Genomic DNA, 12,789 nt, shown 5'->3' with positions numbered 1-12,789 from the left:
TTGGCTGCAATGCGAATAAGACGAGTGATGGACCAATAAACTGGTCTGGGACCGGGATAGCCGTCTGAGACCTCTGATGTGTATGTTTTGTTTTATTTGTGTTACTAGTTGTTCCTCTTGCACAACGGGATGGTTGCTATACTACAGTTGAAGGGTATCCTAAGTGTGTACTAAATGGGATGTAGTATTGGGGAGAAGTGTTGCTGCCGGGGTGGGGGAGGGGGCGGGAGGGGGAGTTAAAGGGGTAATAGATGTGATAAATTTAATTTGGATGCCGATTTGTTATTCTGTTGTATGTATTCTGTTTTAATAAAAAAGTATCTGATTTAAAAAAAAAAAAAAAGATCCCACGGGTCAGTTCTCGTGGGCCACAGCTCCCACAGAAAAGACAAAGGGAGTGGACTTACTCATTTCATGCGGACTAGTCAACACACAAGACACAAACCAAAAGCGCAGGAGGAAGGGCCCCTGTTCTGTCAACCAGTGTGCAGGACCCAAGCACACCCCTCCGGAGGCTACCGGTTACCGGCAGTTGGTTTACTATCTGGACTCTGTGTGTCTTTATTCAAACAGTGAGTACACCGGTATCATTCGGTCCAACCCTGCAGACTGTGCCCCATCACTCCATCCCACCAACACCTGGGCCCCGAAACAACACCTCCCCTACCCGTGGAGGGGATACCATCCTGCTGCCCCGTTCCATCAGCCCTGAACATCCCATAACAAGGCAGCGGCGGTGTCACCAATCATCACCACAACCCAAGGGTGGCGTCACTGACAAACCTCCCCTGTATAATAACTACCCCCTTTTCACTTGCGGGCGACGGACGGCTGCGCGCGACCGGGTCTGGCTGCCACTTGAGCCACAGCAACCACCCGGATCCGAGCGTCTCGAGCAGCCCCCCTGCTGAAGGTCAATTCCCCGCCCGCAACATCATCAAAGGTCCTTAAAGGGAACCAAACATCAGCATTTTCCTATATAAGGTGCAGCCAGTGCAGTACTGGCACTATCAGACACATTGTGTACATACCATAAGTGGGCAGCTCGGGTGTTTAGGCGGTGAAATTCAACTTTATAAAGTTTGAAAATTCATGCACTTTTTGATTGACTTGTGCACCTCGCTGCTAATGTCCTGGCGGGTTATGCACGTGTATCCCCGCCCCCCCACGCCGCCTGTTCCTCCCTCTCACTGGCCCTATGTAAATTTCTAATCTTCAGTTACATGGCGTCGGAATTAGCGCCTGCGCATAGCGCTCATCTCCAGCGCCATGTTTCTGAAGCCCACAGTATTATGGTGCATGAGAGGGCGGTGCATGAGAGGGCGGTGCATGCGCCCTCGCTTCTTCAGACCTGTTGTGACCGCGGGAGCGCGCGCGGTCACAACAGGACTGGAGAACAGCTGATCTTACCGATTAGCTGCAGAAGATTATATCGTAGGAGACGTCTGCTACAGCTAATCAGGGTAAGATCAGCTGTTCTCCAGTCCTGTTGTGACCACGCGCGCTCCCGCGGTCACAACAGATCTGAAGAAGCGAGGGCGCATGTGCCGCCCTCTCATGCACCGCCCTCTCATGCACCATAATACTGTGGGCTTCAGAAACATGGCGCCGGAGATGAGCGCTATGCGCAGGCGCTAACTCCGACGGCGTGTAACTGAAGATTAGAAATTTACATACGGCCAGTGAGAGGGAGGAACAGGCGGCGGGGGCAGGAATACATGTGCATAACCCGCTTGAACATTAACAGCGAGGTGCACACGTCAATCAAAAAGTGCATGAATTTTCAAACTTTATAAAGTTGAATTTCACTGCCTAAACACCCGAGCAGCCCCCTAATGGTATGGACACAATGTGCCTGATAGTGCCAGTACTGCACTGGCTGAACCTTATATAGGAAAATGCTGATGTTTGGTTCCCTTTAACCCCTTCACCCCCGGCCACTAAAACACCCTAATGACCGGGCCATTTTTTGCAATTCTGACCAGTGTCATTTTGACAGGTTATAACTCTGGAACGCTTCAACGGATCCTGGCAATTCTGAGATTGTTTTTTCGTGACATATTGTACTTCATGTCAGTGGTAAATTTAGGCCGATATTTTTTGCGTTTATTTGTGAAAATTTAGGAAATTGTGCGAAAATTTGGAAAATTTCGCAATTTTCAAACTTTGAAAATTTATGGCCATAAATCTGAGAGATATGTCACACAAAATAGTTACTAAATAACATTTCCCACTTGTCAACTTTACAACAGCGCAATTTTCGAAAGAATTTTTTTTTTCGTTAGGAAGTTAGAAGGGGTCAAAGTTCATCAGCAATTTCTAATTTTTCCAACAAAATTTACAAAATATTTTTTTTAGGGACCACATCACATTTGAAGTGACTTTGAGAGGCCGAGGTGACAGAAAATACCCAAAAGTGACCCCATTCTAAAAACTGCACCCCTCATACTGCTCAAAACCACATCCAAGAAGTTTATTAACCCTTTAGGTGCGTCACAGGAACCAAAGCAATGTGGAAGGAAAAAATGAAAATTTTACTTTTTAACACAAAAATGTTACTTTAGCCATAAAATTTTCATTTTTACAAGGGAGAAAAGAGAAAGTGCACCCTACAATTTATTATGCATTTTCTCCTGAGTACGCAGATACCTCATATGTGGTGGAAATCAAATGTTTGGACACACGGCAGAGGTCGAAAGGCAAGGAGCGCCATTTGAATTTTTGAACACAAAATTAGCTGCACTCATTAGCGGACGCCATGTCGGGTTTGAAGACCCCCTGAGGTGCCTAAACAATGGAGCTCCCCCACAAGTGACCCCATTTTGGAAACTAGAGCCCTCAAATATTTTTTCTAGATGTTTGATGAGCACTTTGAACACCTGGGGGCTTCACAGAAGTTTATAACGTTGAGCCGTGAAAAGAAAAAAAATTTTTTTTACCACAAAACTGTTGCTTCAACTAGGTAGCTTTTTTTTTCACAAGGGTATCGGGAAAAAATGCAACATAAAATGTATTGTCCATTTTCTCCTGAGTACGCAGATACCTCATATGTGGTGGAAATCAAATGTTTGGACACACGGCAGTGCTCGGAAGGCAAGGAGCGCCATTTGAATTTTTGAACGCAAAATTAGCTGCACTAATTAGCGGACGCCATGTCGGGTTTGAAGACCCCCTGAGGTGCCTAAACAATGGAGCTCCCCCACAAGTGACCCCATTTTGGAAACTAGAGCCCTCAAATATTTTTTCTAGATGTTTGATGAGCACTTTGAACACCTGGGGGCTTCACAGAAGTTTATAACGTTGAGCCGTGAAAAGAAAAAAAAAATTTTTTACCACAAAACTGTTGCTTCAACTAGGTAGCTTTTTTTTCTCAAGGGTATCGGGAAAAAATGCAACATAAAATGTATTGTCCATTTTCTCCTGAGTACGCAGATACCTCATATGTGGTGGAAATCAAATGTTTGGACACACGGCAGTGCTCGGAAGGCAAGGAGCGCCATTTGAATTTTTGAACGCAAAATTAGCTGCACTAATTAGCGGACGCCATGTCGGGTTTGAAGACCCCCTGAGGTGCCTAAACAATGGAGCTCCCCCACAAGTGACCCCATTTTGGAAACTAGAGCCCTCAAATATTTTTTCTAGATGTTTGATGAGCACTTTGAACACCTGGGGGCTTCACAGAAGTTTATAACGTTGAGCCGTGAAAAGAAAAAAAAAAATTTTTACCACAAAACTGTTGCTTCAACTAGGTAGCTTTTTTTTCACAAGGGTATCGGGAAAAAATGCAACATAAAATGTATTGTCCATTTTCTCCTGAGTACGCAGATACCTCATATGTGGTGGAAATCAAATGTTTGGACACACGGCAGTGCTCGGAAGGCAAGGAGCGCCATTTGAATTTTTGAACGCAAAATTAGCTGCACTAATTAGCGGACGCCATGTCGGGTTTGAAGACCCCCTGAGGTGCCTAAACAATGGAGCTCCCCCACAAGTGACCCCATTTTGGAAACTAGAGCCCTCAAATATTTTTTCTAGATGTTTGATGAGCACTTTGAACACCTGGGGGCTTCACAGAAGTTTATAACGTTGAGCCGTGAAAAGAAAAAAATTTTTTTTACCACAAAACTGTTGCTTCAACTAGGTAGCTTTTTTTTTCTCAAGGGTATCGGGAAAAAATGCAACATAAAATGTATTGTCCATTTTCTCCTGAGTACGCAGATACCTCATATGTGGTGGAAATCAAATGTTTGGACACACGGCAGTACTCGGAAGGCAAGGAGCGCCATTTGAATTTTTGAACGCAAAATTAGCTGCACTAATTAGCGGACGCCATGTCGGGTTTGAAGACCCCCTGAGGTGCCTAAACAATGGAGCTCCCCCACAAGTGACCCCATTTTGGAAACTAGAGCCCTCAAATATTTTTTCTAGATGTTTGATGAGCACTTTGAACACCTGGGGGCTTCACAGAAGTTTATAACGTTGAGCCGTGAAAAGAAAAAAATTTTTTTTTACCACAAAACTGTTGCTTCAACTAGGTAGCTTTTTTTTTCACAAGGGTATCGGGAAAAAATGCAACATAAAATGTATTGTCCATTTTCTCCTGAGTACGCAGATACCTCATATGTGGTGGAAATCAAATGTTTGGACACACGGCAGTGCTCGGAAGGCAAGGAGCGCCATTTGAATGCAAAATTAGCTGCACTCATTAGCGGACGCCATGTCAGGTTTGAAGACCCCCTGAGGTGCCTAAACAATGGAGCTCCCCCACAAGTGACCCCATTTTGGAAATTAGAGCCCTCAAATATTTTTTCTAGATGTTTGATGAGCACTTTGAACACCTGGGGGCTTCACAGAAGTTTATAACGTTGAGCCGTGAAAAGAAAAAAACATTTTTTTACCACAAAACTGTTGCTTCAACTAGGTAGCTTTTTTTATCACAAGGGTATCGGGGAAAAAATGCAACATAAAATGTATTGTCCATTTTCTCCTGAGTACGCAGATACCTCATATGTGGTGGAAAGTAATTGTTGGGCGCATGGCGGGGCTCAGAAGAGAAGGGCACCATTTGACAGCAAAATTGATTGGAATCATTAGCGGACGCCATGTCACGTTTTTAGACCCCCCCCCCCATGGTGCCTAAACAGTGGAGCTCCCCCACAAATTACCCCATTTTGGAACTAGACCCCTCAAGGAATTTATCTAGATGTTTAGTGAGCCCCTTGTACCCCCAGGGGCTCTACTGAAAGTTCATAACGTTGAACCGTGAAAATTATTTATTTTTTTTTAAAAAAAAATTTTGCAGCAACAAGGTATTTTTTTTTTCTCCTTTTACAACGGTATCAGGAAAAAATGCACCATAAAACGTATGGTGCAATTTTTCCCGAGTACGCAGATACCTCACATGTGGTGGAAATCAATTGTTTGGGCGCATGGCGAGGCTCAGAAGACAAGGAACGCCATTTGACTTTTCAAACGCACAGACGCGGTGCACTGATCGGCCGCTGCAGGAGGCACGGTCGGATGAGATACAAAAAGCGCTGGGGATACGAAAAAAAAAAAAATCACGCCAAAAATTGAGCAGGGATGTTGATCCGCGCTCAGCGGGACGCACGGACAGATGCGATACTTTTTTTTCCGTATCCCCGACGCTTTTTGTATTGCATCAGTCCGTGCGTCCCGCCGAGCGCTGATCAGGGATGCACATAACGGATCGGCATCCCTGCTCAATTTTTGGCGTGACTTTTTTTTCCGTGACTTTTTTTTCCGTATCCCCGATGCTTTTTGTCACGCCAAAAATTGAGCAGGGATGCCGATCCGTTATGTGCATCCCTGATCAGCGCTCGGCGGGACGCACGGACAGATGCAATACAAAAAGCGTCGGGAATACGGGAAAAAAGTCCCGCCGAAAACTGACCACGGATGCAGATACGTTATCTGCATCCCTGATCAGCGCTCGGCGGGACGCACGGACGCATGAGGTGTAAGAATTGACAGGGGATAGAGGAAAAAAAGAAAAAAAAAAAAAGTTATACTCACATTACCCAGAGGATTTGCATGAGGAACAGCTTTGCAGCAGCCAGCAGGCAGGAAGTTGGACAGCTCAGCAGAAGACCCAGGAAGAAGGACCCAGCGATGGAGGCAGATGTGATGGCCGGTGAAGACAGGTAAGAGGACGTCGGGGGGACAGCAGAGGGGGAGGGGGAGAGCAGAGGGGGAGAGGGACAGCAGAGGGGGACAGCAGAGGGGGAGGGGGACAGCAGAGGGGGAGGGGGACAGCAGAGGAGATGCAGAATAGAGATCACGGGGGAGGCCGGCAGACTGGGATGTCTGGGGGCAGACCGGGATGTCGGGGGGCAGATCGGGAATGCTGGGGGGAGATCGGGAATGCTGGGGGGCAGATCGGGAATGCTGGGGGCAGATCGGGAATGCTGGGGGCAGATCGGGAATGCTGGGGGCAGATCGGGAATGCTGGGGGCAGATCGGGATGTCTGGGGGCAGACCGGGATGTCTGGGGGCAGACCGGGATGTCTGGGGGGGCAGATCGGGATGTCGGAGGACAGATCGGGATGTGGGGGGGCAGATCGGGATCGCGGGGGGGCAGATCGGGATGGCGGGGGGCAGATCGCAGGGGGGCACGGGCAGGGGCCATTACGGGAGCGCGCAGGAGCAAATCACAAGAGCGCGCAGGGGCTGCAAGAGAGCAGGGGAGGAGGGATACCGGAGGAGCTGCAGAATAGAGATGGCGGGGGGCAGATCGGGATGTCGGGGGGGCAGATCGGGATGTCGGAGGACAGATCGGGATGTGGGGGGGCAGATCGGGATGGCGGGGGGGCAGATCGGGATGGCGGGGGGGCAGATCGGGATGGCGGGGGGCAGATCGCAGGGGGGCACGGGCAGGGGCCATTACGGGAGCGCGCAGGAGCAAATCACAAGAGCGCGCAGGGGCTGCAAGAGAGCAGGGGAGGAGGGATACCGGAGGAGCTGCAGAATAGAGATGGCGGGGGGCAGATCGGGATGTCGGGGGGGCAGATCGGGATGTCAGGGGGGCAGATCGGGATGTCAGGGGGGCAGATCGGGATGTCGGGGGGGCAGATCGGGATGTCGGGGGGGCAGATCGGGATGTCGGGGGGGGGAAGATCGCAGGGGGGCACGCGCAGGGGCTGCAAGGTGAGCACAATACTCACCGCTCCTGCTCCTGCGACGTGACAGCAGCGGCAGCAGCAGCAGTGGCGTGGTACCACTAGTACCAGCCAGTGCTGCACGCTGCAGACATGTTGGGGGAGGGTCCCCAGACCAGCACAGGCCTGGGGAGGGCGGCCACCGGCAGATCAGACCGTCCCACTGCACACTGATTGGAGCGATTGCGCGTCATCGCACGATCGCTCCAATCAGTGCTGCAGGGGGGGCCACAGTGTCTGCTTGCTTCCAGCCAATGATCGGAGCTGCTGCAGCTCCGGTCCTAGCTGGATTTTACAAGATCACGCTATTTTTGGCATTTTTTTTTGCCGAAAACAGCGTGATCAATGTGATTGGCGGTTCCGATTTGAACAGCCAATCACATCGATCGCCTATGGGGGGTGGCGATGCCACCCCCCCTGGGGTCAAGCAAAGGTCCCCTGCTGTAAGAAACAGCAGGGGACATCATTTGAAAGCCGTTGCTATGGCCACGGCAATCAAATGAAGTTTAGGCCGTAAAATTACGTCCCTGGTCGTTAAGTCACGTTAAAATAGGACGTAATTTTACGGCCCGCGGTCGTGAAGGGGTTAAACAATCAACCTTAGAATACAACTGATGGGGTCCCTAACAGACTGGGGTTCCTAAGAAATAGCGCAGTTTGACTCCTCCCGACGCTGTCCCTTACTGTAACTAGGTCTTATTTTCAGGGAAACAGGGTATTCATGAACCCTCTGCAGGTGTTTGAGCTCCCTTAAGGCTATGTGTCCACATTGCTTTTTACCTGCTTTTTTGCTGCTTTTTCAACTGCAGCGTTTAATGCCAAAATGGATGTGTTCTGATTTTCAAGCATAGTCTATGGGAATTTGGGTTTCTTGTCCGCACTATGCTGTTCTAAGGCTATGTCCGCACGTTGCTTTTTACCTGCTTTTTTGCTGCTTTTCAACTGCAGCGTTTAATGCCGAAATGGTTGTGTTCTGCTTTTCAAGCAAAGTCTATGGGAATTTGGGTTTCTTGTCCGCACTATGCTGTTCTAACTGCAGCCTTTTTGTTGCAGAACTTTCGTCAAAAACTCTGCTTTGCAGTTCAAAACGCAAATGGCAAAAACAATTGACATGTTGCTTCTTTGAAAAGCAGAGTTTTTGCCCAAATTTCTGCCACAAAAAGGCACCTTTTTGAACAACATAGTGTGAACAAGAAACCCAAATTCCCATAGACTTTGCTTGAAAATCACAACACATCCATTTTGGCATTAAACGCTGCAGTTGAAAAAGCAGGTAAAAAGCAGGTAAAAAGCAACGTGGACACATAGCCTTATATTGACATAGAGAAGGCACTAGAAACAAACAGCAGAAGAAGCAGAAGCAAAGAAAATACAGCTAAAAAAAACCCAGAGCAGAAAACCTAAAAATGTAAACACACAATTAGTGCAGAAAGTACATGAGTAGATATCTCTTACTGGATAGATCTGGAGGAAACACATCCTGAGGAACATCGGGGTCTTCTTGTTTACAGTCCTGTGGGAGAAGAGGACGGGGACATCTCTCTGGTGTTGTCCTCTTACTGGATAGAACTGGAGGAGACACATACAGGGACTGAATTCATTCCTTACATACAGATAATTATAGGCCGTGTGTATTTAGTCCTGTCTATTACCTGGTGATGTGAGGGGCTGGGGAACCTCCATCATGACGTCCTTGTACAGGTCTTTGTGTCCTTCTAAATACTCCCACTCCTCCATGGAGAAATAGACGGTGACGTCCTGACACCTTATAGGAACCTGACACATACAATGATACCGTCACCCCCGATCCCTTCATAGCGTTACTGTATAATGTCCCAGCATTCCCAGCAGTGTCACCTCTCCAGTCAGCAGCTCAATCATCTTGTAGGTGAGTTCTAGGATCTTCTGGTCATTGATGTCCTCATGTATCGGGGGGTGAGGTGGAGGCCCCGTGATTGGGCTCAGGGGTCTTCCCCATCCCTCAGACACAGGGGCCTGACAGCGCTCACTAGAGGTCTTCTTCACTACTGTGTAATCCTGGTTATGGAGAGACACAGTAATAAATCTCACTCCAGACATTTCCAGAGTCCTCACCTCTCCAGTTCTGTCCATCTGTTATTCCCATAGATAAGAATGATGTAATGTGACGTCATCAGAATCTCTCACCTCTCCAGTAAGCCGGAAGAGGATCTCTAGGGTGAGGTGTAATATCCTCTCCGCCATCTTGTCCTTGTCCATATTCATCCTTGATAGGCCAATTAGGAGAATTCTCTTATATAGAAGATTTCCACTGAGAGGATCCGATATTGTAGGGACCTGAATGGGGAGAAGATGACGATGTGACATCAGAAAGAATCCTGTATAGTAATATAATTACTGGAGAATTTATATCCGATCACCGGCTGCAGAAATAACGCTAACATGTATGACATGAAGGAGAAGACATTTCATGGTTTTGGGGCTGCAGGAACCAAAATGAAGATTCTTGATCCAATAATATTAAGAAGCGGCTTTTACTTGACATGTATGGCACGTGACTATTTTATAATATTCATCTGTTTGCTTGTTTTCTGTATGTTTGCCATTGTTTGTAGGTTTTTTGCTTTTCAGATTTTTTTGGCTGATTTTTAAACTGCAATTTTTTTAAATCGTCGTAAAATTACTGCATAATAATGACACTGAAAAAGACGTAGGTGTGTGGGTGAACGAGAAAACCACCCAGGGCCAGGAAGCTGCTGCCAAGGCAGATAATATAATAGGATGCAGTGAACGAGGCACAGATGCTCCGGACAAGAACAGTTTTGCCTCTATACAAGTCACTAGTGCGGCCACACTTACAATATTCTGCACAGTTTTTGGCTTCAGTGAATGAGAAAGACATAACTGAACTAGAGAGGGTGCAGAGAAGAGCGACCATTAAAGGAATAGAAGGACAGCAATAGGAGGACAGGTTAGCAAGCTTGGGGTATTCATTTTGGATACCGCTGCTACATAGATTTCATACAGATGGTGCCAACTCACTAGCGCTTTACAAATACACAGCGGTGGATACCGCTTTCAATAGAGCCCTATCTTACAGCACATATCTAGTGCTTTATAAATACATAGCGGTGGATGCTGCTTTCAATAGAGCCTTATCTCACAAGTGCATACCAAATAGCACTTTGAACATGTTCCCTACTCAAGGAATTTTTATGGTTTGAAGGTATAACTCATTTGTTGGTCATTGACAAAGGCCATGTTCTGGGCCGAAACGTCTGATGCACTAAGACTGAATGTTTAATACATTTTCCAAGTTTTTCACTTTCATCTGGGAGTGCCTCTTTTCTATTATTATTATTCTACATGGTGAGGAGAAATATGAGAGCACCCCAGCTACGATTTTTATGGTGGAAGTGCCTTATGTCATACAATTATGTGATATACCAGCATTAAGTAACAAGTATTTGTGAAGTGTAAAGGAAATGATAGATGGTTTTCTAAATATTTAAAAATATAAATCTGGATATTATGATGTGCATTTGTATTAAGCCCCTAGTAGTATGATGCCCCTGAGTGACCAATTGCCTCCAGAAGTCACATAATTAGTAAATTCAATCACCTGTATAATTCTCAGTATAACTACAGCTGTTTTGTGAAGGTTTCACACGTTTTGTTTCAGAACATTAGGGATCAAACAGCATCTTGAAAACCAAGGAACACACCAGACAGGTCAGGCATAAAGTTGTGGAAAAGAGTAAAGCAGAGTTCAGTTAGTAAAAAAAATAGCAAAAGCTCTGAACATCTCACTAAACACTAAGCTGGAGTATAGTGTGGAGACACAAGGGTCAGTGGGTACAGTCGTCCGCTGGCCTGGCTGTCTTCAGAAAGACTGCTCGGGCCAGGGCTCATCCCACTGAACACTTGCACTCTTTTTTTGTGGGTAGAACACTACTCAGACAACACACGGTGAGTGAACCACACCTTCGTAGGACGTTACTGGTTAACCAACAGGCAAACACGTATCGTACATTTCCAGCAAGAACAGAAGATGGTACAAGCGACAGAGTCTCACCCATCTTTTGGCTCTCAAGGGATTGGAATCTTTGCGACTTTCCGGGCTTCCCGGGCCAATTATCCCAGCCAGCAGCACTCCGCTTTTGATGAGCACCCATTGAGAGGAGATAGCGGCAAGCTTAGAAAGATGACTGAGCACAGCAAGATATGTAGCCCAGCAACTGAATTGTTCTCACCTGGGTTCTTCAGGCACAATTGTGGGCTCAGCATTGAGCAGTGAAGCAGATCTGTGATCCTCCAGCTAAAAATGAGGATTTTAGGCTGAAGTCCTGCAAAATGAATGTGGAAAGAGGAGCAAAGCCTTTTTTATACCCTTCAGTTCTCATTTCAGAGTATTGTATCTTACAGGATTGGTGGGAGATGGCTGTTCTCTCATTGGTTCAGTTCAATTCGACTGCATAATATTCCTCTAATTGACATAGTCAAAGAGGCTGAGGCAATCCATATTTAACAGGCAATAGGGCTCCAGTCACTTTGACATGAAACAATGGCTAACTTCTCTTGATTTGGCAATCTAGAAACAAAAGGTCTGGCCTAATTAAGAACAGTTCACCCCTCAAACAAATCTTCAGATGCTGAGTTGTCACATATAGCACAACTGCAAAACACAGACATGGCCGTCCACCTAAACTGACATACCAAGCAAGGAGAGCACTAATTATAGAGAAGCAGCCAAGAGGCCTATGGTCAATGGAAAAGCAGGAGAGATCCAGAGCTCAGAGGGAAATCTGTCCACAGGACAACTATAAGTCATAAACTCCACAAATTTGGTCTTTATAGAATAACAGAAATTTTTAAAAGCAAAAGAATAAGAATTGGAAATTGCTTCACAGACGCCTTCATCCAATTTACCTGAGATAGAGCTGTTTTATAAAGTAGAAGGGGCAAAAATGTGACCTCTAGATGTGCAAAGCTGGTAGACACATCCTCCAAGAGGCTGGGAGCAGCAATTGTAGTGAAAGGTTTGTCCTGCAAAATATTCACTCAGGGGGCTGAATACTAATGCACATCACAATTTTCAGAGTTAAATTTCTTAACATATTTAGAAATTCATGTATAATTTCCTTTATACTTCACAGACGTTTGCTACTTTGTGTTGTTATAAAAAAAACAAACAATAAAATCCATTTTTTTGTGGCTGTAATGTGAAAAAATGTGGAAAAGTTCATCGGGTGTGAATAGTTTTTCTTGCACCATTTTGAAGAATTTGGAACAAAAAAATTAATAAAGAAAGGCAAAAAAAGTGACTTAGAAAAACCCAACAGAATTGATAAATTGGATGTAAGTTTTGTGGTGCGGAGCCCGTTATACCGGCAGACGGGATGTGACCGGAGGCAGAAATATTCAGGGAAGGGAAAGATTTTACACTTTCTAGATAAATCCTCTTTTCCCGGGATGTAACGGCCTCTAATGCCGGGATCACACGGCCGGATAAAAAAAAATCATCACAGCTTCATCCAGAGAACTAGGACAAGTCTTTTCTTATTTGTCATCCATATACAATCCGGTATTTACAGCCGCTATTAATAATTTACAAGACCATTTACAGCTTCCT

The 12,789-nt window shown here is 46.1% G+C and overlaps 1 protein-coding gene across 1 annotated transcript in view; it reads right to left on the bottom strand.

The window, feature by feature from the left end:
• The window catches only part of LOC142313116 (uncharacterized), a 325,022-nt gene that overhangs the window by 17,059 nt on the left and 295,174 nt on the right, over nucleotides 1–12,789 (bottom strand). Inside the window, exon 10 of the mRNA XM_075352101.1 lies at nucleotides 8,634–8,745. Coding sequence (XP_075208216.1) covers nucleotides 8,634–8,745 — 112 coding nt within the window. The remainder of the gene's footprint in view (nucleotides 1–8,633; nucleotides 8,746–12,789) is intronic.

The sequence above is a fragment of the Anomaloglossus baeobatrachus genome, chromosome 5, assembly GCF_048569485.1.
Source record: "Anomaloglossus baeobatrachus isolate aAnoBae1 chromosome 5, aAnoBae1.hap1, whole genome shotgun sequence".
Classification (NCBI taxonomy): domain Eukaryota; kingdom Metazoa; phylum Chordata; class Amphibia; order Anura; family Aromobatidae; genus Anomaloglossus; species Anomaloglossus baeobatrachus.
The sequence above is the reverse complement of the archived record's forward strand: the minus strand, read 5'-3'. Positions and strand labels throughout refer to the sequence as shown.